At 41.1% G+C, this 24,767-nt stretch overlaps 2 protein-coding genes across 2 annotated transcripts in view; one reads left to right on the top strand and one right to left on the bottom strand.

Moving 5' to 3' along the window:
* LOC139386413 (vacuole membrane protein 1-like) lies at positions 1 to 21,675 on the top strand. Its single transcript, XM_071131989.1, has 12 exons — positions 1 to 50; positions 677 to 781; positions 1,636 to 1,768; positions 1,894 to 1,984; positions 2,359 to 2,469; positions 13,549 to 13,713; positions 14,098 to 14,229; positions 15,869 to 15,949; positions 16,148 to 16,264; positions 16,831 to 16,892; positions 20,598 to 20,700; positions 20,841 to 21,675. Exons 2-12 carry the CDS (start codon positions 706 to 708, stop codon positions 20,991 to 20,993), a joined length of 1,224 nt encoding a protein of 407 aa, XP_070988090.1. The 5' UTR covers positions 1 to 50; positions 677 to 705; the 3' UTR covers positions 20,994 to 21,675.
* The window catches only part of LOC139386412 (tubulin delta chain-like), a 7,863-nt gene continuing 2,487 nt past the window's right edge, over positions 19,392 to 24,767 (bottom strand). The window contains exons 4-8 of the mRNA XM_071131988.1: positions 23,982 to 24,213; positions 23,662 to 23,826; positions 23,271 to 23,411; positions 22,973 to 23,156; positions 19,392 to 22,831 (exon numbers count right to left, since the gene is read on the bottom strand). Coding sequence (XP_070988089.1) covers positions 22,729 to 22,831; positions 22,973 to 23,156; positions 23,271 to 23,411; positions 23,662 to 23,826; positions 23,982 to 24,213 — 825 coding nt within the window. The 3' untranslated portion in view covers positions 19,392 to 22,728. The remainder of the gene's footprint in view (positions 22,832 to 22,972; positions 23,157 to 23,270; positions 23,412 to 23,661; positions 23,827 to 23,981; positions 24,214 to 24,767) is intronic.

Raw genomic sequence — 24,767 nt, 5'->3', positions numbered from 1 at the left:
CGTCAATATACCATAGAAGAAGAACATTCCTCCAGGAAGAAGATTCGGAGGTATGACAGCTCATTTAATTCAATTTGTGTGACTAACACATTTATATTTGTCTAGAATATGTATCATTTTCGAATGTGAATAGAGTTGTGGCATTACAGTCAACACAACAACTGAAGTAACTAGATCCTAACATGTTTCCATGGTTGTTGTAGCCTATACTATTTCCACAGTGTCGTTAGCTCTGTCTAGCTAAGTGGCTAGCTATCTGGCCAACTAGCGACGTCAACATGCAATGGGTTACTGTAGTTAATAATCCGTTATTCATAGTTATAAACATTGAACAATTAATTGTAGCTAACTATGTTTTTATAAACTCACTCCAGCCAGCCAGCTTGCTAAGGGAGTGATATTACACACTTTAACGTTACTTGCTAGCTAGTTCTTGAAAACCCATGGTGGTTTATACAGCCGGTCAATGTATTCCAATGGAGTTTGAGTCGTGAATAAGGGTTACTTGTTATCAGCTGTTTGTTAGCTTCTATGCCGGTTGGCAAGCTAACTTTAGCGTGTGGCAACATCTTCCACTAGCTGTCATTTAGTGACAAGCAATAACTAGCTAATGTGCTTCCTACCGTTGACAGAGGCCAAAACCCTAAAAAAACGTATTTGGTGGTCTTGTCTTCAGGTTGTCTGGTCGATTCAACAGTGAATGAGATGGCAAAGAATGGGGCAAGCTGTGAACAACCACAGAAGCGAGGAACCAAAGACAAACAGAATGGACATTTTGCAGGTTGGTTTTGAAACTTTTCCAAGTGAACCAGCATTAGGCTGTGTTTTTATGGAGAAAAGATAAACAGTTTTACCAAGGAAGGAGAATGGTGTGTGTTGCTATTGGTAAGCAGCAACTGCAAAAAAATATTATCTTGGCAGTTCTTCTTGCAACATTCCAGTATTGCCAGAATGGTCCCAAGCTGTTGGGTACTAACTTATTCCATAGTTAATTAACTACTAAATGATTAAAATGTCTAGACTATAGAACACCACCAATTGCTAGTTTTATGTTCCTACTTAGGCCTAGACAGTCACATGACCTTGTCAAAGTCACGAGAGTCTTATGTCAAATGAAATTGTATTTGTCACATTCGCCGAATACCACAGGTGTAGTAGACCTTACAGTGAAATGCTTACTTACAAGCCCTTAACCAACAATGCAGTTTTAAGAAAATACAACAAAAAAGTAACAAATAAAAGTAACAAATAATTAAAGAGCAGCAGTAGATAACAATAGCGATGCTACAAATGAGGTAGTATGTACATGTAGGTAAAATTAAAGTGACTTCATAGATAATAACAGAGAGCAGCAGCAGTGTAAAGGGGGGGGGGGGGGGGATGCAAATAGTCTGGGTAGCCATTTGATTCGATGTTCAGGAGTATTATGGCTTGGGTGTAAAAGCTGTTTTAGAAGCCTCTTAGACTTGGCACTCCGGTACTGCTTGCCATGCGGTAGCAGAGAGAACAGTCTTTGACTAGGGTGACTGGAGTCTTTGACAATTTTTAGGGCTTTCCTGTGCCACTGCCTGGTGTCCAGCACTATCCCACTTTATAAGTTAGTCTGACCTCAAGAGTGTGCTCCGGTATCTACAGACTCCGCGGTGAGTGAGAGGAGGCAGAAAGATCGGGAGGAGCGTCTCGCTCTGGTGCTGTGGAGGAGGCCTATCGTCACACTAAACTACTTCCTCTTGGAAACCTTCATCACACTAAAGGAATGGACATTAAAGTAAACCACCACTACTTAACAGTAAAACTAGAAATCAACTGTTCAATTGAAAGCTTTTTTTCAGTTTGCCAGTCTAGTCATTAAATAGTTGTACCTAATAAACTGTTTACTTCTCCCCTCTATAGGTTATGGCAAAGAAGGGGTACAGTGTTCTTGATCCTGGTATTGTGTTCACTCTTCTCCCTTGCCTACTCCACTGAGGGAGCACACCAGAAGGTAAGGAAGGAGAGAAAAATAAACCTCTATCACCTCCTCTGTAATTGATTTATTTGAGATGTTTAATGGTTAAAGATAAGTAACTGTTCATTCAGATACACAGCATTTCTAGAGGAAAGGTCATCTGAGGAGACATTTTTTGCTTGAGGCTCAGGCCAATACATTGGATGTAACGTAGTTTATATGTTGATATTATGGTGTACAATTTTTACAATTCCTCTTTTTCCACCACTATCCTTAGCATAACATAGGTCACCAATGTTCTCTCCAAAGGATAAATGTATTTTGCAGTATGTTATGGCTATCTATGTCCATGCAAAAGCCTAAAACTCTCTCTACTTCTCTTTCCCCCTCCGGTCTGTTCTCCTTTGCAGTATGTGCAGTACCTGGAGAAGAGGTTCCTGTGGTGTGCCTACTGGGTAGGTTTGGGCATCCTGTCCTCAGTAGGCCTTGGGACTGGCCTACATACCTTCCTACTATACCTGGTAAGTAAGATAACCACCCTTCCCTTGCCTGTCCGCTGTGCCAACAAAAACATAAGCTAACTTATCACGCTCAGACAGTGGAAAAGCCTGCTGTATCTCTGTAGTAATTACTTATTTGAGAATGCTGGCACAGTATGTGACATTGGATATTTTTGTGAGGCTGTTAGCTCTGCTTGTTGTTCCATAACTGGCACAATAGATACAAAAATATATAGTTACGGTGAATTAGTTGACACGCTTGTCTTTGTCCTCTTTGAGCAAGAGGGACATATTTTGTGCACAGGGTATTTTCATCATCTGAGTGATGTTTAACGCTGACCACTACCAGAAATGTAATACATATCCACAGTTTGTCCAGTGGGTGGCCTCACTTCCTATCTCATTATTTGTGTGTTCAGTTCTCCATAGGATCTGCCTTTCACCTCTAGGCACAGTTTTTCAAAAGTTATCTATCTGGACTAAGTCCAAATAGATAACTTTTTAAAAACTGGACCCTGATTAGGGCTGTTACAGTGACCGTATTACCGCTACACCCGCATTCAAATTCCATGTGACAGTTGAGTCACGGTAACTGGGCTTCTCCAAAACTTGCTCTCTGATGCCACCGATGGTCATTAGTAGCCTGCCAAACTTGCTAACGGCCGGTTGCTAATGACCTTGTACTCAGCGATCTGTTCCTATAATCACTCTCATATCAATGCAAATGCAATCGAAAATCTAATCAAACACTGAAAGAGAGCCCTGACATTGAGTTTGAGCTCACCTGTTGCGCAGCGAGAGCCAGCTCCTCATAGCTGGTTGATGCATAGAATGGAATAAGTGTTCCTATAAGCCCATGATGTGCAACATTTCTATAGGCTATGCAAAAAATAATTTTGATGGCCTCTATTGAAGGGGATCCTATCAGCTTTATATAGGCTAGCCTACTATATTTATTTCTCAACTTTCCTAATATTAAACACATTGCTTATTTTACAACCGGAGTAGATTATCTGGCATGAAAATTAACCACAGGAAAAGTGTCCTCCATTCACTATGACATCTTTTTTTCCCCCCTGTTCCTACAGGTGCTTGATAATGGCCCATTCTAAATCAAAACTAATTTCACACACATTATTTGGCATATGTAAAGACAAAATTAAATTGAGAATAGTGTGAAATAATAATCACTTGTGAATGATGGCCAGCGTGTGCAGTCTAAGGGAAGACAGTTTTTGCAACTTTTTCAAATCATAGTCGCATTCATCATGTATCCTAGCCGATATGTTTTGACAAGGTTCGTATCACAACTAAAATGGAAAATAACTCTAAGCATAACCTATAGGCCTAGGATTCCTGGAACAGAGTTGGAGAGCCTACCAACTACAGAGTCTAGTGACACTGTTATAAACCCAGTCATTGCACAATCATGTATGTAAAGAGTTTTGACTGACCACTATCTTAAAAGAGGATCCAAGCTTTATTGTGCTGCTATTTATTGCTCAATTCTTATTGCTAATTCAAATTGTGAATGAGAGACTGAGGGAAGAGCTTCCTCCATTTGCTATTCGAGCGCAGGCTATATTATTTTTTTTTAAATTGGGGGGGCCTTTAAAAAAATATATATATATATATTTTTTTTAAGGAGACAGGTTAATTAAAGAAGGATTTTTAAGCCTTGAGACAATTGAGACATGGATTGTGTATGTGTTCCATTGAGGGTGAATGGGTAAGACAAAATATTTAAGTGCCTTTGAACGAGATATGGCAGTAGGTGCCAGGCGCGCTGGTTTATATGAAGAACTGCAACGCTGCTGGGTTTTTCACAAAAATGGTCCAGCAACTTGACACAACTGTGGGAAGCATTGGAGTCAACATGAGCCAGCATCCCTGTAGAACGCTTTCAACACCTTGTAGAGTCTACACCCCGACAAACGGAGGCTGTTTTATACACTTGTGTTAAAATTAGTAGGCTACATTTAAAGACCATATTTAAATTCTAATCAAATCAAACTTTTTGTCACATGCGCCGAATATAACAAGTGTAGACCTTACCGTGAAATGCTTACTTACAAGCCCCTAACCAACAGTGCAGTTCAAGAAGAGTTCAAATATTTACCAAATAAACTAAAGATAAAAAGTAACACAATAAAATAACAATAACGATGCTATATACAGGGGGTACCGGTACCGAGTCAATGTGCGGGGGTACAGGTTAGTTGAGGTAATTTGTAGGTAGGGGTGAAGTGACTGCATGGGGGGGTGTCAATGTAAATAGCCATTTGATTAGTGGCCATTTGATTAGTTGTTCAGCAGTCTTATGGCTTGGGGGTAGATGCTGTTAAGGAGCATTTTGGTCCTAGACTTGGTGCTCCGGTATCGCTTGCCATGTGGTAGCAGAGATCACAGTCTATAACTTGGGTGACTGGAGTCTCTGACGATTATGGGCTTTCCTCTGACACCACCTATTATGTAGGTCCTGGATGGCAGGAAGCTTGGCGCCAGTGATGTACTGGGCCGTACACACTACCCCCTGTAGCGCCTTACGGTCAGATGCCGAGCAGTTGCCATACCAGGCGGTGATGCAACCGGTCAGGATGCTCTCGATGGTGCAGCTGTATAACTTTTTGAGGATCTGGGGACCCATGCAAAATTATTTTAAGTCTCCTGAGGGGGAAAAGGTTTTGTCGTGCCCTCTTCACGACTGTCTTAGTGTGTTTGGACCATGATAGTTCATTGGTGATGTGGACACCAAGGTACTTGAAACTCTCGACCCGCTCCAATACAGCCCCTTCGATGTCACTGGGGGCCTGTTTGCCCTCCTTGTCCTGTAGTCCATGATCAGCTCCTTTGTCTTGCTCACATTGAGGGAGAGGTTGTTGTCCTGGCACCACACTGCCAGTTCTCTGACCTCCACCCTATAGGCTGTCTCATCGTTGTCGGTGATCAGGCCTACCACTGTTGTCGTCAGCAGACTTAATGGTGTTTGAGTCATGTTTGATCAAGCAGTCGTGGGTGAACAAGGAGTACAGGAGGGGACTAAATACACACCCCTGAGGGGCCCAGTGTTGAGGATCGGTTTGGCAGATGTGTTGTTGCCTACCCTTACCACCTGGGGGAGACCTGTCTGGAAGGCCAGGATCAAGTTGCAGAGGGAGGTGTTTAGTCCCAGGGTGTTTAGTCCTTTGTGGGCACTATGGTGTTGAATGCTGAGCTGTAGTCAATGAACAGCATTCTCAGATAGGTGTTCCTTTTGTCCAGGTGAGAAATGGCAGTGTGGATTGAGATTGCGTCATTTGTTGGGGTGGTATGCAAATTGGAGTGGGTCTAGGGTGTCCGGGAGGACGCTGTTGATGTGAGTCATGACCAGCGACGTGAGTGCAATAGGGCGGTAATCATTTAGGCAGGTTACCTATGCTTCCTTGGGCACAGGGACTATTGGTGGTCTGCTTGAAACATGTAGGGATTAGACTCAAACAGGGAGAGGTTGAAAATGTCAGTGAAAACACTTGCCAGGTGGTCCGCGCATGCTTTGAGTACACGTCCTGGTAATCCGTCTGGCCCTGCGGCTTTGTGAATGTTGACCTGTTTAAAGGTCTTGCTCACATTGGCTACCGATTGCGTTATCACACAGTCATCCAGAACAGCTGGTGCTCTCGTGCATGCTTCAGTATTGCTTGCCTCGAAGCGAGCATAAAATATTTTAGCTCGTCTGGTAGGCTTGCGTCACTGGGCAGCTTGCGTCTGGGTTTCCCTTTAGTCCGTAATAATAGTTTTCAAGCCCTGCCACAAACAACGAGAGTCAGAGCTGGTGTAGTAGTATTAAGAATTAGAGGTTGACCGATTTATGATTTTTCAGCGCCGATACCGATTATTGGAGGACCCAAAAAAAAAGCCGATACCGATTAATCGGCTGATTTTTAAACATTTTCTTTATTTTATTTTTTAAATAATGATGTAATAATGATAATTACGACAATACTGAATGAACACTTATTTTAACTTAATATAATACATCAATAAAATGAAACGTGTTCAATTTGGTTTAAATAATGCAAAAACAAAGTCTTGGAGAAGAAAGTAAAAGTGCAATATGTGCCATGTAAAAAAGCTAACGTTTAAGTTCCTTGCTCAGAACATGAGAACATATGAAAGCTGGTGGTTCCTTTTAACAGGAGTCTTCAATATTCCCAGGTAAGAAGTTTTAGGTTGTAGTTATTATAGGAATTATAGGACAATCTCTATACGATTTGTATTTCATATACCTTTGACTGTTGGATGTTCTTATAGGCACTTTAGTATTGCCAGTGTAACAGTGTAGCTTCCGTCCCTCTCCTTGCCCCTACCTGGGCTCGAACTAGGAACACATCGACAACAGCCACCCTCGAAGCAGCGTTACCCATCGCTCTACAAAAGCCGCGGCCCTTGCAGAGCAAGGGGAACAACCACTCCATGTCTCAGAGCGAGTGACGTTTGAAACGCTATTAGCGCGCACCCCGCTAACAAGCTAGCCATTTCACATCGGTTACACCAGTTTAATCTCAGGAGTTGATGGGCTTGAAGTCATAAACAGCTCAATGCTTGAAGCACAGCGACGAGCTGCTGGCAAAACGCAGGAAAGTGCTGTTTGAATGAATACTTACGAGCCTGCTGGTGCCTACCATCGCTCAGTCAGACTGCTCTATCAAATCATAGACTTAATTATAACATAATAACACACAGAAATACGAGCCTTAGGTCATTAATATGGTCGAATCCGGAAACTAGCATCTCGAAAAACAAGACGTTTAATCTTTCAGTGAAATACGGAACCATTCCGTATTTTATCTAACGGGTGGCATCCATAAGTCTAAATATTCCTGTTACATTGCACAACCTTCAATGTTATGTCATAATTACGTAAAATTCTGGCAAATTAGGTGGCCCAAACTGTTGCATATACACTGACTATGCGTGCAATTACCGCAATAATATTGCCTGCTAACCTGGATTTCTTTTAGTTAAATATGCAGGTTTAAAAATATATTCTTCTGTGTATTGATTTTAAGAAAGGCATTGATATTTATGGTTAGGTACAGTCGTGCAACGATTGTGCTTTTTTGGCAAATGCGCTTTTGTTAAATCATCCCCCGTTTGGCGAAGTTGGCTGTCTTTGTTCGGAATAAATAGTCTTCACAGAGTTCGCAACGAGCCAGGTTAGCAGGCAATATTAACTAAATATGCAGGTTTAAAAATATATACTTGTGTATTGATTTTAAGAAAGGCATTGATGTTTATGGTTAGTTACACATTGGAGCAAGACAGTCCTTTATCGCGAATACGCACCGCATCGATTATATGCAACGCAGGACACGCTAGATAAACTAGTAATATCATCAACCATGTGTAGTTAACTAGTGATTATGATTGATTGATTGTTTTTTTAAAGACAAGTTTAATGCTAGCTAGCAACTTACCGTGGCTTCTTACTGCATTCGCGTAACAGGCAGTCTCCTCGTGGAGTGCAATGAGAGGCAGGTGGTTAGAGCGTTGGACTAGTTAACTGTAAGGTTGCAAGATTGAATCCCCGAGCTGACAAGGTAAAATCATTGAAGTCATTGAAAATAAGAATGTTTTTAACTGACTTGCCTAGTTAAATAAAGGTGTAAAAAAATATATATATACAGTGCCTTGCGAAAGTATTCGGCCCCCTTGAACTTTGCGACCTTTTGCCACATTTCAGGCTTCAAACATAAAGATATAAAACTGTATTTTTTTGTGAAGAATCAACAACAAGTGGGACACAATCATGAAGTGGAACGACATTTATTGGATATTTCTAAAAATTTTAACAAATCAAAAACTGAAAAATTGGGCGTGCAAAATTATTCAGCCCCCTTAAGTTAATACTTTGTAGCGCCACCTTTTGCTGCGATTACAGCTGTAAGTCGCTTGGGGTATGTCTCTATCAGTTTTGCACATCGAGAGACTGACATTTTTTCCCATTCCTCCTTGCAAAACAGCTCGAGCTCAGTGAGGTTGGATGGAGAGCATTTGTGAACAGCAGTTTTCAGTTCTTTCCACAGATTCTCGATTGGATTCAGGTCTGGACTTTGACTTGGCCATTCTAACACCTGGATATGTTTATTTTTGAACCATTCCATTGTAGATTTTGCTTTATGTTTTGGATCATTGTCTTGTTGGAAGACAAATCTCCATCCCAGTCTCAGATCTTTTGCAGACTCCATCAGGTTTTCTTCCAGAATGGTCCTGTATTTGGCTCCATCCATCTTCCCATCAATTTTAACCATCTTCCCTGTCCCTGCTGAAGAAAAGCAGGCCCAAACCATGATGCTGCCACCACCATGTTTGACAGTGGGGATGGTGTGTTCAGGGTGATGAGCTGTGTTGCTTTTACGCCAAACATAACATTTTGCATTGTTGCCAAAAAGTTACATTTTGGTTTCATCTGACCAGAGCACCTTCTTCCACATGTTTGGTGTGTCTCCCAGGTGGCTTGTGGCAAACTTTAAACAACACTTTTTATGGATATCTTTAAGAAATGGCTTTCTTCTTGCCACTCTTCCATAAAGGCCAGATTTGTGCAATATACGACTGATTGTTGTCCTATGGACAGAGTCTCCCACCTCAGCTGTAGATCTCTGCAGTTCATCCAGAGTGATCATGGGCCTCTTGGCTGCATCTCTGGTCAGGCTTCTCCTTGTATGAGCTGAAAGTTTAGAGGGACGGCCAGGTCTTGGTAGATTTGCAGTGGTCTGATACTCCTTCCATTTCAATATTATCGCTTGCACAGTGCTCCTTGGAATGTTTAAAGCTTGGGAAATCTTTTTGTATCCAAATCCGGCTTTAAACTTCTTCACAACAGTATCTCGGACCTGCCTGGTGTGTTCCTTGTTCTTCATGATGCTCTCTGCGCTTTTGACGGACCTCTGAGACTATCACAGTGCAGGTGCATTTATACGGAGACTTGATTACACACAGGTGGATTGTATTTATCATCATTAGTCATTTAGGTCAACATTGGATCATTCAGAGATCCTCACTGAACTTCTGGAGAGAGTTTGCTGCACTGAAAGTAAAGGGGCTGAATAATTTTGCACGCCCAATTTTTCAGTTTTTGATTTGTTAAAAAAGTTTGAAATATCCAATAAATGTCGTTCCACTTCATGATTGTGTCCCACTTGTTGTTGATTCTTCACAAAAAAATACAGTTTTATATCTTTATGTTTGAAGCCTGAAATGTGGCAAAAGGTTGCAAAGTTCAAGGGGGCCGAATACTTTCGCAAGGCACTGTATATTTAAATCGGCCAAATTGGTGTCCAAAAATACCAATTTCCGATTGTTATGAAAACTTGAAATCGACCCTAATTAATCGGTCAACCTCTATTAAGAATAGTCTGATAGGTGAGAATATTATCAAGTGCTTGTCAAATTGTGAATTAGAGACTGAAGTGTGTGTAGCCTGTGCCAGAAACAGAGCAGAGTTCATGACTTTCATGGAACTTTTTAAAATCATTTGAGTTGCAGACTTAAGCCTCGTTCACATTACCAATAAGTACACTGTTACGCCGGATGTCATGCATTTCATTGGGGACGTCCACAACTAGGAGGAATCGCAATGCCCCCTTTTGAAGGCTCCATTGTCAGACAGACAAGCATACTTTGACATTTTTCAAACATTGAGTTTTCAGTCCAGCTATTTGTATTTTACCTTTATTAAGAACATATTCTTATGTTCAATTATGGCCTAGGCACAGTGGGTTAACTGCCTTGATTTTTTACCCTGTCAGCTCGGGGATTCGATCTTGCAGCCTTTCAGTTCCTAGTCCAACGCTCTAACCACTAGGCTACCTGCCGCAAGAGTCCATTTATGACTTGAATAATACACATTGGCTGTTAAGCCAATTATATTATGACAGTTGCCTCCCGTTTTAAGTTTATTGTGATGGTAATGACGTTTGTTTTTTATGATGATTATTAGGTGGAGGTCGCTAGCTACACTGGTATCTTCAGCCTAGCATTTAGTTGGCTAGTTAACTAGCTGCTCTGCAGTGCAAGCTAGCTTGACTTGCTATGAAGTTAAGAGAAACAAGTTGAGGAAAAAGTAACTAAACGAAACATGTTTTGTCACCTGAAACAATATACTCCCAGTTTATTAGGTACACCAACCCGTTAACGAAAATGGATAGCTCCTACAGACAGTGAGTCACGTGGCCATGGCTTGCTATGTAAAGCAGGCAGACTGGCATCTAGGGATTCAGTTAATGTTCGATTGTAAGTTAAGATTTGGCAAAATGAGTAACATAAGTGACTTTGAGCGTGGTACGATCGTCGGTGGTAGGTACACCAGATCGAGTGTCTCAGAAACATCCGCTCTCCAGGGCTTTTCACAAAACTTTTGTTGAGGGTTTACCGAGAATGATGAGACGACCACTCATCATTGAGTGCTCCAGTGGGCACGTGATCAACAACACTAGACAATTGAGGAGTAGAAAAACATTGCATGGAACATGACAGCAAGTTCTGTTTACTTGAGTGGCCAGCGCAGTCCCCAGACCTCAACCCAATAAGCCATCTTTGGGATAGTATGGAACGGAAGTTATTTGCATGACAATTACCGTCCGACAATTTCATGACCGCCACAGCCCTAGTTCCTGATGAGTGATCATAGTGTGACTGTGGTTGAGTCACGCTCCTTCCTCACTGTGTGATGTGTTTGTGACATCCATCTTGGCTGTGGTGAAATGAAGCATTCAACTGTGACGAAGACAAGGAAGTGATTCTGCCGAGGTCCCCATTTTCTTCAGTGAGGTGGCCATTGTTCACTAGATCTTATGATGTAGATACCCTTGAGTCAACAGCTCCACATTTACAAATGGGAAATTGCACGGTTTCTACTAAACTTTTGAAATAACTGCTTTGGAAATACAATTTACTTTGATAGTCCTTCCAATTCTATGCCTAACGACCAATTTTCTTCACTAAATACTACCTAAACCCACTAGTAGAGACAGGCCTGTAAACCACAGCCTCTGGTAGTGTTGGTGGTGTTGACCTCATGACGTGTCATCTCCCCTAGACGTGTGTATGACCTTATTCCCTTTCCCACATCTCCCCACTCAGTGTGAGCGTGGTTATTTCCATCAGCTTTCAGTCATCTTTTCCAAAATTAGAAACTGTAGCTCTTTAATGCAACTTACAAACACTCAAATGATTCAATATGAATTCATAAAGACAGTGTCAGTATCATGATTTGTATAGTGGTAGGCCCCATTTTGTCTAATGCAACTTATAAACACTTAAATGATGCTATATTCATTCAAAGATGCAATGTCATGATTTCTATAGCGGTTGGCCTACTTTGTATTGTACAAATGTTCATTTGGCTATTACCAGTATGTTTGCTTTATATTTCAATCAAGGCATCACTAAAATATCAACCACTTGTATAAATATGTTGATATGAGAGAGTGCTTGTTAACTGTTTTTTTGTACTCTCCACTTAAAAACAATATATCCTCCTACTATCTGGAGAATGGTGAGGTTGTGCTCCCTGATAAAATAGTTAGGCTATGTGCACACTTTACCATACTGAGGTGAGGTCAACATGTTGGAAAGTCCCAAGTTGAATGGTGCCAGAAACATCTGCCCTCTAAAGAGCTGCTATGGATTTACCTCAGACCTAAAGAATTAGATGCCCCATAGTAAGGAGCAGAGACCATGCTCCCATTCAGCTGGGGGTTACAAGCATAATTGTATGATTCATGAGTCTGGTAATGCTGGATTCAGATGGAAATGTAGGGACTGTTCTTCTTATTTTGCTAAACATTCAAGGCAATGGCCACCGTGCATTTCATTTGCTGTTTTTTGTGGATTATTTCTTTCCAAATAATGAAAAGGTATTGTTTTGTTATCATTGACTCATCATCATGGCGAAACGAGTATGGATTTGTAATGGAAGGAATGGAAAGGCAGGGATTGAGACCTTGTGAACCCGTATTGTGAAAAGAAGACTCCGCTCGCTTTCTCTAGGAGAGCTATGGGGATCAGCACTGACTAATTGTCTTCTGTCTATCTCTTGTCACTTTGGTATCTCAATAGGATATGGCATACTAGGCTTCTTGTGTTGTGGTTTCAGGTTCCCTGACTGCCCTTACTTGTTACTGAAGCCAGGTGGCTAAAGCTGGGCGACATGGACAAAAATCCATATCGCAATAAATTGACCCATTTTTTAAAACCAATAACAATAAATCAGCAATAAATAACAACACTATTTTTGGGGGGGTAAGTGCTAGAGCTGTGTACAAAAAGTAATATTGCTATTAAATGTAACTATTTTGCTCGATTACAACCAATTGTTTTGTTTTTTTGACAATTACTTTACATTAGCGATATGGCTCAAAACGTATTTTTCCAGTGCCAAGTAAGACAACTGAGGTGGTAGCCTATGATTTCATCTAACATATCCAGCAAATGCATGATTGATATTTTGATGTACAACCTGTCAAAATAGGATCCGAAATTATCAGATTTATTTTTGCCTCTGTAGAGAATCTGCTGACATCTTTGTAGATGCTATTATTCACCAGCTGAGGAAGTGGGAACTCAAAACTCTAAATATGATATTGTAGCTAGATAGTTATTTAGACTAATCGATGAATCTATCAGTAAATGTAGTCTAATGTCCTACAAACACTTTCCAGCGCTAGGCCTATGCTACTTGATGTAGGCAAATGGCGCACTGGGCTCTGCGGGCGCATCAAAACCATACTAACTAAAGCCTACACCGGTTGTAAAGTGGTGTTATGAACTCAATATTAGGAGGTGAGAAACGCATTGGCATACTCACAGAAAGCTGGGACTCTCCTCTGTAACTAGAACAGTAGTTGCTTTGAAAATGGTCTTTGTCCCGCAATAGCATTTTGAGCAAAGGTCATGTGCTTCTCAGATTGCATTGTTGTGTAGCAAAATCAACAAATTAAGCTAAATTCTTCGGTAAGAAGGTGGTGTCGGTAATTTTCGGTTTATCATCCCAGCTCTAGTGTGTGTCAACTGTACATGTTCAGTTGAATTAAAGAATATCCATCCTCTGGCTCTCAGGGTCCACACATAGCATCAGTCACCCTGGCTGCGTACGAGTGTGGTTCTACAGACTTCCCCGAGCCCCCCTACCCAGACCAGATCATCTGTCCAGAGGGAGGAGTGGAGGGCAGCATCTCACTCTGGTCCATTGTCTCAAAGGTCCGCCTGGAAGCCTGTATGTGGGTGAGTAAACACGTCTGTCTTCAATGGCAAAAATAAGTATAATTAACCTAAAGTCTAGGCTCAACGTTCTAGTGAACTCTATTGGGTGGTTTCCCGGACACAGATTAAGCCTAGTCCTGGACAACAAAAAAAGCAAGCTCAATGGGGAATGTCCATTTTTAAAACGTTTTTATTTTTTGGTCCAGGACTTAATCTGTGCCTGGGGAAACCGCTCCTTTGGGTTTAGAACAGTCGGGGCATCTTGAGGGCTCAACAATGGTAGTCTTCAGTTGACCTCACGTAACCTCACCGAAGAGATTCTCTAGTAGTGAGAGACCATAGAGCTATGCTTGACTCTGGTATGAACCAGTGCTAAACTAAACCAGTGTGTGACTGTCTCTCCAGGGTGCAGGTACAGCTATTGGGGAGTTGCCCCCCTACTTCATGGCCCGAGCAGCCAGGCTATCTGGAGCAGACCCAGACGACGAAGACTATGAGGAGTTTGAGGAGATGCTGGAGCAGGCACAGACTGCTCAGGTGAGTGGGGACTCTGTCCTCCCCTCTCACAGTGTAGTAGCCTGCCTCTTGAATGCCCCATTCCACCCAAGTCTCTGTAGTCTTATAAACTCTCATTCAGTATTTTATTTGGGGATGGAACTCTACCTAACTGTCCATCACTATCTACTGACTTCTCTATCTGGCCTGTGATTGGTCTCCAGTTATCACATGACTTTTCTGAAAGCCCCTCCCACCATTTCCAGTAACAGTTGCTAATGGAGTGAGTCACGGTGAAACAAGCTCCCCTTTAATCATCCTTAAGGTCTTTCTTTCATGATCCTTTCAATTGAAGGACAGGCAATGTGAACAGGCTACTGACATGACAACCAGTGCCTACCCCTTAGATTAGATTGCTAACTAAGCTAGTTCACTAAAATGACAAATACACTATATCCTATGCAGAACTAGCAACATTGCTAAAGCTTAGCTCTGGATGAGTAAACTGATATATTTTTCTGGTCTCTGACACCCAAACTCAGGAAACTACTTGCTAGTTATCAATAAAATGTGGTATGTTTGTAGTTTTCGTGAAATACTCCTTCCATTAAGGGGTGGCAGGTCGTCTAGTGATTAGAGCGTTGAGCCAGTAACCGAAAGGTTGCTGGATTGAATCCCCGAGCTGACAAGCTAAAAATGTAATTCTGCCCCTGAACAAGGCAGTTAACCCACTGTTCCTAGGCCATCATTGTAAATAAGAAGTTGTTCTTAACTGACTTACCTAGTTCAGATAAAGGTTAATTATTATTTATTTATTTTGAATTGAAGGTTTTCATATTGATATCGAACAAGACAAAAACGCAATGCCTCTCAAATGGTTCTTAAACATGCCTTAAGGCACATGTATTTATGTTTGCCATGAAGGGCTTAAGTGATGGCCATTTTTCTGAAAAAGTGGTGAAAAAAAGTACTTGCAAAAGAGGACCATAACCTGTGATATGAACAAAGGACTTGGTACTGAAAGGTTCTATCTGCAAATTGTATGGTATTGAGATGAGTATTTTTCAAGTCCCAGACTGTTTTGTGACGTCTTCTTCCTCTTTCATGATTCAAAAAGTACATCGACATACATTCTTTTTTATTGACAACCCAGCTCTGTGTGGTTGGATTGCAGATATAACCTTTATAGCACCAAGTTCAAAGGTGTTTGCACAGGTTCAGATCTTTTCATTGTAAATTCACATATGTCACAAGTGAAGGACTTCCTAAAGAACAATTCTATATGAATAACTCCTTCTTGACAAATGTCAGGTGGAACCTTGTAAGTCCTAAGGTCTCGATATACAGATTCATGTCAGATGCTTTTGACCTGACGGTTACAACGGAATAGTTTTAGGGCAAGGGTTGACACATTATCACTGAAGACGTCATTGATTTTGATGTAGTGTATATCAATCAGATCATAAGAGTTCAACAGTTCTTTGCCAACAACTCTTGGCTTGGACTTTTAGCAGAGCTGCTTAAAGAGATCAAAGGAAAAGATAATAGCCCATCTGATAGCGTTTGTTATACTACATGCATTCTTTATCAAGTAACACCCTTTTCAGAATTACATTAGACTTGTTAATGTGTTAAGCATAAATGTAATATTTGATAATAAACTGTTGAATTATGTTTCCAGGATTTTGTCACAAGAGCAAAACTGGGCGTTCAGAACATGGTGCAGAAAGTGGGATTCTTTGGGATTCTAGCCTGCGCCTCGGTAAGTCCAAGCCTACATTTGATGACTTGACGTGCACTCTGTTATCTTATACTGTTTTTTAAAGTTGAGGCCTTTATTATTAAAGCGCATCACTGAATGTTGATGTTGGTTGCAATGAAGTTATGGCAATGAAGGTAGAATTCAAATGCATTCCTCTATTACAGGATATATTTTCACATGTTATGACCTGTCTTTCAGATACCTAATCCTCTGTTTGACCTGGCTGGTATAACATGTGGCCACTTCCTGGTACCATTTTGGACCTTCTTTGGAGCGACGCTTATTGGGAAAGCCATCGTCAAGATGCACATACAAGTAAATATTTTAGTTGTACTAACCAATTAGACATTCAGACAATGTCAGAATATGTTCAGTTGGCTGTAATTTCATGGTGTCTGTGTGTTGAAGTACTTCTAGTGCTGCTGTAGAAGACCATTCCAGAGGAAAGGAGTATGGAGAGCACTTTAATGAGAGCCATTGCTTTTTGTAAACCAGATAAAACTCTTAATTGTAGGCTTTATTGTTGAGTCTGCCACAGTGACTAATCTACTCCCAGACGGTGAGAGACTGACTTGTGTCTCTCTGTGAGTCGTGGTGGTGAGAGCTGAGCCGTCTAACCAGACCAATTAATCTCCGTGGTAGCAGCCAGTGATCTCACCAGTTCTGACAAAGCCCTCCAGGGTTGAGGAGGACCAGGGTCCGGGGGAGGCTTTGTGCTTCTCCCTCAGACCTCATGGGTCTTTTACTGTCCAGATTTGGCATGTGTCACTGTGTTCATAGGATATGTCCCCCAACTCGGTGCAGATGGCGACTCAGGGTCTCACTGTCTCTGACCGAGACTGATCACTAATCACCCAGTTGATTCATTTGTCTTCCCACAGAAACTGTTTGTTATTATAACGTTCAGCAAGCACATAGTGGAACAGATGGTGTCTCTGATCGGGTGAGTATGTGTCTGTTAATGTATACGTATAGATGAAGAGAGAGGTGCTTTACTGGGGGGCAGGGGCTCAACATGGATGCTTGTCCTCTTGTTAAGTAAAAAATAAAAATGTGTTTAAATGAATTGTTTAAAACTGTTTTTCAAAGTAGCCTAACCAAAATAAGATTATGGGAATTATTTTATAAACACTTGGGTCTAATAGCCTATGCCATTGAAACCAGCATTTTTCTCATGTTCTATGTAGTCAGCTGTGTTTTCCCACTAATTGCATTTTGGAACATTTGCGCACAGCCTACATCCATCTGCACATTGTTGACATTATAATATGAAGAAATAAAACTACTGTATCAACATTCTAAGCTAAACTGTCTGATCTGTTGCATCAGCATCATTGCTTTTTAAAATGTTGTGCAGTGGTTGTATGAATCTTCCCAGAACTGTCCAAGAGTCTGTTCTGTACCGTAGAAATAAAGTATTTGTCGACGGGACACCCTTAATTTCAAGCCCTGGAGGGAATTATTTTATAAAGACCAAGTATTTTGTTGTAATTGTAACGTTGCAGTATTTTATTTGCTACCAGGGTGGTCAACCATCCTCCAAGAGAGCCTTAAAGGGGCAGTGTTGTATTTTGAGACAGGCTTGAATATGTAGAGTGTAGCCTACATTTGTCTGTTTCAATGGTGAAAAAGATAGTAATGCATTTTGTAAAGTGGTTCCTTGCTTCATACAATGATGTAAAAATGCTCTTACAGACAAGTGACTTGAGCTTTTGGGGGGGGGGGGGCGGGGGGGTTGGATCAAATACTATCATAAAAGCTTAACATCAAAGTCAGATGTGTGTGTTTACCTTTAAGGGTATTTCCCTTACACGCAAACCAATTCCCCACATAGGACCCCATGGCTGGCTGACCACCTATCAGATGGAATCTGTTCTGACTCACAGCAGTTTAGCTTTGACTGAACCAGAATCTCCCTGACAGCAGCAGGGAAACAATAACTGCAGGATGTACAGTGCCTTGCAAAAGTATTTGTCCCACATGGTGTTTTTCCTTTTGTTGCATTACAATTTAAATGGATTTCGTGTAATGGACATACACAAAATAGTCCAAATTGATGAAGTGAAAGGGAAACAATTGCTTGTTTCGAAACAATTCTTAAATAAAAAATGTAAAAGTGTTTCGTGCAAATGTATTCACCCCCTTTGCTATAAAGCCCCTAAATAAGATCTGGTGCAACCAATTACCTTCAGAAATCACATAATTAGTTAAATAAAGATCCCCTGTGTGCAATCTAAGTGTCACATGAACTCAGTGTACACCTGTTCTGGAAGCCCCAGCATCTGCAATACCACTAAGCAACGGGAACCACCAAGCAAGCGGCACTATGAAGACCAAGGATCTCTCCAAACAGGTCAGGGACAAAGTTGTGGAGAAGTACAGATCAGGGTTGGGTTATAAAAAAACATCTGAAACTTTGAACATCCCACGGAGCACCACTTTAAATCATTATAAAAAAATGGAAAGAATATAGCACTACATCAAACCTGCCAAGAGAAGGCCGCCCACCCAAACTCACAGACCAGGCAAGGAGGGCATTAATCAGAGAGGCAACAAAGTGAACCTGAAGGAGATGCAAAGCTCCACAGCGGAGATTGGAGTGTCTGTCCATAGGACCACTTTAAGCCGTACACTCCACAGAGCTGGGCTTTACGGAAGAATGGTCAGAAAAAAGCCATTGCTTAAAGAAAACAATAAGCATACATGTTTGGTGTTCACCAAAAGGCATGTGGGAGACTCCCCTAACATATGGAAGGTACTCCGGTCAGATTAGACAAAAATATAGCTTTTAGGCCATCAAGGAAAACACTATGTCTGGCGCAAACTCAACACCTCATCACCCCGAGAACACCATCCCCACAGTGAAGCATGGTGGTAGCAGCATCATGCTGTGGAGATGTTTTTCATCTGCAGGGACTGGGAAACTGGTCAGAATTGAACGAATGATGGACGGCGCTAAATACAGGGTAATTCTTGAGGGAAACCTGTTTCAGTCCAAAGATTTGAGACTGGGACAGGTTCAACTTCCAGCAGGACAATGACCCTAAGCATACTGCTAAAGCAACACTTGAGTGGTTTAAGGGGAAACATTTAAACGTCTTGGAATGGCCTAGTCAAAGCCCAGACCTCAATCCAATTAAGAATCTGTGGTATGACTTAAATATTGCGGTACACCAGCGGAACCCATCCAACTTGAAGGAGCTGGAGCAGGTTTGCCTCGACGAATGGGAATAAAATTCCCAGTGGCTAGATGTGCCAAGCTTATAGAGATATACCCCAAGATACTTGCAGCTGCAATTGCTGATTCTACAAAGTATTGACTTTGGGGGGGCGAATAGTTATGCACGCTCAAGTTCAGTTTTTTGTCTTTGTTTGTTTCACAATAAAACATTTAACATCTTCAAAGTGGTAGGCATGTTGTGTAAATTAAATAATACAAACCCACAAAAAATAAATTTTAATTCCAGGTTGTAGGGCAACAAAAAGGGAAAAATTACAAGGGGGGGTAAATTTTTTCACAAGCCACTGTATGAAAGAAAAATAAATCATCACTTCCATTTAACACATCCAACATAATAAGCTAACATCTTCAGCTCTTCCTTGACTATTTCTTCTCATCATGAACAAATAAAATAAAGCTTACAACTTATGATCAGTTTATAGTGCCATCTTATTCACAGCTAAAATGAGTCGCGTGAGAAAGAACAATTGCTTGCTACCATTGCAATTGTTTGACTGGTCTGACTCGCTATTATGTGTTACACTGGTGCTTGAACGCTGAATCGGAACTGTTGGTGATTGCAGCAGTTTGTGTGTGGCTGAGTGAGTCACTCAAAGTTAGTCTGGGAATGGGCATGCCATATCCCTTTGTTTAAGATCAGCAATTACAATTATCTAATTCACTTTTTACCCCGATAGTAAATTCTGTCTAGTCAAGCTTTAGATGAAGTTTATATTAACACCTGCAAAAAATAAAAATAATGTAACCATGTCTAAGAAATGTTTGTATATTTTATTTAATGATGGTTGTGATACATTGATTAAATTATACCAATTATTTTGGTATAGTACTGTCAACTACGAATTATTGTGGTGTCTGAGGGTTCTCTTACACTCAATTTGTCTGCATTCCCTATAACTATAATGTAAAGAGCCCTGATGAACTGAGGGGCCCACACAGTGATCTAATCCTTTGCTCTCCCTCCCATATGGACAGTCATATTGATGAACACGCCTAGTTTGATCTGTTTCCACCCATAAGGCTGTGATGACAGCATATTGAGTCACTTCCTGGTTATTGGGCTCAGACTGGTTTCTTATAGGGATCTCAGGAATAAATAAGAGATGAGGACTGCCTCACTTCAGTCTGCTGTGTGCTCTCAGCCACTACACTGGCAGTGGGAACTCCCAGCTAGACTTGATGCCTAACTAGAAACATAGAAATTGGAACTCTTGACATCATGAGCAATAGACTGCTCTCTTTAAACCAAGGGTTCCCTTGACAAAGCCTCATTATTTTACCATGTGAAGGGATACTGCTGATATGGTAAGTACTCTGGGATATAATGTTGTCTGTCTTTCCCTCCCTCTTTTCCCCCGCCTCGCCTCTCCCTTGCCTGTGGATGTCCTTGCCCTGCCACTGTGTCAGGTCTCTGCCGAGGGTAGGTCCCTCCATACAGAAGCCTTTCAGTGAGTACCTGGAGGCCCAGAGGAGTAAACTCCACCACCACACTGGCGCTGGCACCCCGGCGGTAAGAGCACTATTACCATCATCCATCCTTCCTATGTCGAGACAAAGCATGTAATTTTATTGATTGCCAAGATAATACAAATTGTAATGCATTCGTGTTAGTCGAGTAATATTCCTCTGTATGCATGTCTCTCTGTGCAGACTGAGAACTGGCTGTCATGGGTCTTTGAGAAGGTGGTTCTGGTCATGGTCTGTTACTTTATCTTCTCCATCATCAACTCCATGGCTCAGAGCTACGCCAAGCGACGACAACAGAGTCGGCAGCAGAGGTACACTGAGGAGAAAACCAAATGATAAGAGACTCACCAACTGACTGCTGAGTCCCTCGGCTCTGTCTCAAACTAACCTTGCCCTTTTCCATTCTTAAGAGGCTGAACTGGCACTATTCTGTGTGTGCTTACGGATGTATACTGTTTGTTTGTCCTTAAGGTTTTGTAGTTTCCCCTCATCTGTGTTTAGTGTGTGATATGTGATAGGATATTATGAGCAGTTAAGCAGAAACTGGAGGTCAACTGTTTTGCTGGCAGCTATACCAGCTGCAATGCCTTATGCAAGGTGGAGGGTCCTACTTCCATTGAACACAGTTCTTAAATCACTAGACTTGATTTGTACCAAATTTTTCACTGTATGGATGGACTCAGACATTGTGTATGCTGATATGATGCTAAGGACATTTTCAGGGTTACATTTTCTTGTGTTTTGTCCTGTTGATCAGAAATAGACCATCTGTCATTTGTGTTTCTTGGAAATAGCAATATCAAGTCGGATCAATGTGTTATTGGTTTGCACATCCTGGAAATATCTTTGGGACGGTATGTATGCACATGTATTTTGAATGATCTGGACAAACTAACTTGGACCAAAACGGAACAAAAAGGATTTGTAACTTAACATTACACTCAGCTAACTTAGTGTCATTTTTATTCTGTACATTTAGACGGTCTTTGAGCAGAATATATAAAATGCCTAAATCATTCTTGTTTCCATGTCTGAGTTTCTCTTACTATTTAAACAATTGCTTCCATTCTTGTAAGCTTGCCCCATGTTATTGTATATAGAGCATCTTCTACTGTTGAGGTAAGTGCTTAGGCACTCAGACCACAAAGAATTAACATCAAAAGGTAAGTGCCAAGATTCTCAAAAAGCATATGGATCGCTATATTGTAAATTGGAGAATAATGTATTTAAATATGGAATTGATACGTTGTAATTTGAAACTAGATATGAGCGAGTTGTATATCATCACGGCTTATTGTCCTGTAAAAAAAGTTTTCTGAAGCTGGTTTGTATAGACCTGGTCCTGGTTGTTGCAGGTATTTTACTCCCTCTCCCATCCTGTCAGATAGCTTATCAGACTGGTGTTGACTGTTTGAATCACATGGCAACAACAGCCTGTAAGCTGTCTGAAGTTCTGGGTATTAACCATCTGAAGAGTGCTGTCTTGACTATGGTACAACCTTTAAAGCATGTGCTAATTTCAATACCTTTTATGGCTAATGATTCAAATCAAACTTACCTTCCCAACAAAGACATCTTTGTAAGGCATCATGGCTGTTTTGTGCATTTAGTGGTCTTTTCTGAAAAATCTTCAATAAAAGCCTTGTTCATATAAAACGTGTTACTTGTATTTATACCCCTCAATGTACTTGAATAATGGAATTTTATTTGTATAAAATCATTTTACAAAAGTGTACATGTAATTCTTTCAACATTAATGCTCTTTGACTCCTTTGGTACAAGAGAACAGTACGTGTGTAATGTTCAATCTCCTGTCCAATAACATGCCAATATAGCATAAGCTCTCTGCAAGTTTTTATTGGCTTAGGCCGGAATACAATCTGATCGCGCAATTTCTCCGCAATGCATGTTTAAAGGCAATGTTCAGAGACCACATTCACGCTAAACACTGCATATGTTAGCTCAATCAGAAATTACCTTGAAAGTGCATTGTCCAAATTTGCAGTTGGAGTGAATCCTGGTTTGTGTCATATCCAAACAGTATCGTACTGGTCCAAAGCAGACCGTAGCATCAAAGTTGACTGTAGCTAGAGATGACCTGTTCAAGAGACGTGAAGCTATCCAAGAAATCCTCCTCTGAGATCCCGAACTTAGTGTATTGATGAATGTAGGCCCTATGGAAGCAAAGACACCACATCAATATGTGGAAACCCAATAACCTGGGAATGAGGTAGTTTAAATCATTAGTCTACCATTGGAAAACTTCAATATAAGTGAACATGCATGCCATTTTTACATGATGTGTCTAACTGTACCTGGAGGCAAACATGTTCCAGGCTTTCCCCACCATGTTGTCCAGAGGCCTCAACAGAGTCTGACTGTTGCTGACCAGTATAGCAGACTTCTCATACTTGTTAAACGGGACTGGGGTTTTCCACATGCTGAAAGCCTCATCTGCTGGAAGCCAGGGGGTATATAGACTCGGATGCTGAAATCCACCTATAGATTTAAAAACATTCAAAAGTTATTTTGGATTCTAGAATGAATCAACTACTATCTATATTAAAGTCTAATGTCCCATAGTAGTTAGACACCTATGTACTGGTCTCTTACTTATCTCTGCATTGTTCACATCCTTCCCCCGCAGTATGAGCAGGTTGGCCAGGGAGGTGTTGAAGCCTGGTCGTCTGTGACTCCCGGTCCTCTCTATCCCTTCAGGCTGGAGAGAGGGGGCTCGCACCTGCCAGTCGATGCCTGATAAATAACAGTCCTCAGAGCATTAACATCTGGACATGAAACAGTAATCACATGATGGAGAAGCTAGCTTATACAAACTAGCATGGCTACACAAAAAAAACCAATACAATTCATGACTAAACAGCATCAATATAAATAGACCCATGTTGAGTTGCATGGGGACATAGATTGATTTGGAATTTCAGTTAGCCAATACAGACTCCTAGTGTTCAAGACTAGTACAGCACTATGAGAACACAACACATGCCTTCCTCCATTTTGGAGTTGGCAATGAGCATCTGACGTAGATGTTTGAGCAGGCCCGGCCAGGTGAACATGCTGTAAGCCATAGAGGAGCTGGACACCTGGGGAATGTTGCACACGCTGAGAAGCTTGTACTCTGGGTGACACACCAGGCTGCTCATCAGTTCACCTGGAAACACAGTGTGTGATATGCAACGTCAATACTTTCTGACACACTGGTTTATTTCATCCACCTACTACACTTGAAGGGGGCATATGTTTATGTGTGTATATGTACAGAATGTGTGTTGTTACAGTACAGTGTTGATGCTGCTCAGTACTCACCTATGGGGTTTCTATTGTAGATACCATGGGAGTCACCAGTGAGTGCAGGCTGCAGAACACTCCCTAGCTGGTGGGCGATGACTTTGTTGACGTCCCTGAATGATATGTGTTTGATATTCATGAGCTGAGCACAGATCTTGTGAACCGTGTCATTTTCATGAACCAGGATGGCATCTGAGAGCTGGTAGAGGTGTGACAGTGTGAGCACAGAGTTGTAGTTCTGGACTATCACCTTCAAAAGGAGAGCACAATACAGCAATTAGTGAAAACTAGTCATCTGGAAATGTGGTTGTCTCACCTAGCTATTTTAAGATAATTGTAAGTCGCTCTGGGCAAGAGCGTCTTTTAAATGACAAATGTAAATGTAAAAAGTAAATGCTTTGCAATATAACTTTCTTATTCCAAAGGAAATATGTCTATTTTAAAACATAAATGTTAGGCCTTTACAGTGCATTTGGACCCCTGGACTTTTTCCACATTTTGTTACGTTACAGTCTTATTCTAAAATTGATTAAATTGTTTTTTGTCCACATCAATCTACACACAATACCCCATAATGACAAAGCAAAAATAGGTTTAGAAATGTTTGCTAATTTAAAAATATAAAAACGGAAATATTAGTATTCAAACCATTTACTCAGTACTTTGTTGAAGCACCTTCGGCAGCGATTGCAACAGAATCTTCTTGGGTATGGCGCTACAAGCTTGGCACACGTGTATTTGGGGAGTTTCTCCCTTCTGTTTTGCTTTGTCATTATGGTGTATTGTGTATAGATTGCTGAGGAA

This window comes from Oncorhynchus clarkii, chromosome 27 (genome assembly GCF_045791955.1).
Source record: "Oncorhynchus clarkii lewisi isolate Uvic-CL-2024 chromosome 27, UVic_Ocla_1.0, whole genome shotgun sequence".
Lineage (NCBI taxonomy): Eukaryota > Metazoa > Chordata > Actinopteri > Salmoniformes > Salmonidae > Oncorhynchus > Oncorhynchus clarkii.
The sequence above is the reverse complement of the archived record's forward strand: the minus strand, read 5'-3'. Positions and strand labels throughout refer to the sequence as shown.

Coding starts and splice junctions, on each gene's coding strand:
- LOC139386413 (XM_071131989.1), top strand. CDS start 706: ATGGCAAAGAATGGGGCAAGCTGTGAACAACCACAGAAGCGAGGAACC. Junction 14,230..15,868: donor AGCAGGCACAGACTGCTCAG/GTGAGTGGGGAC, acceptor TTATGTTTCCAG/GATTTTGTCACAAGAGCAAA. Junction 16,893..20,597: donor CAGATGGTGTCTCTGATCGG/GTGAGTATGTGT, acceptor CCACTGTGTCAG/GTCTCTGCCGAGGGTAGGTC.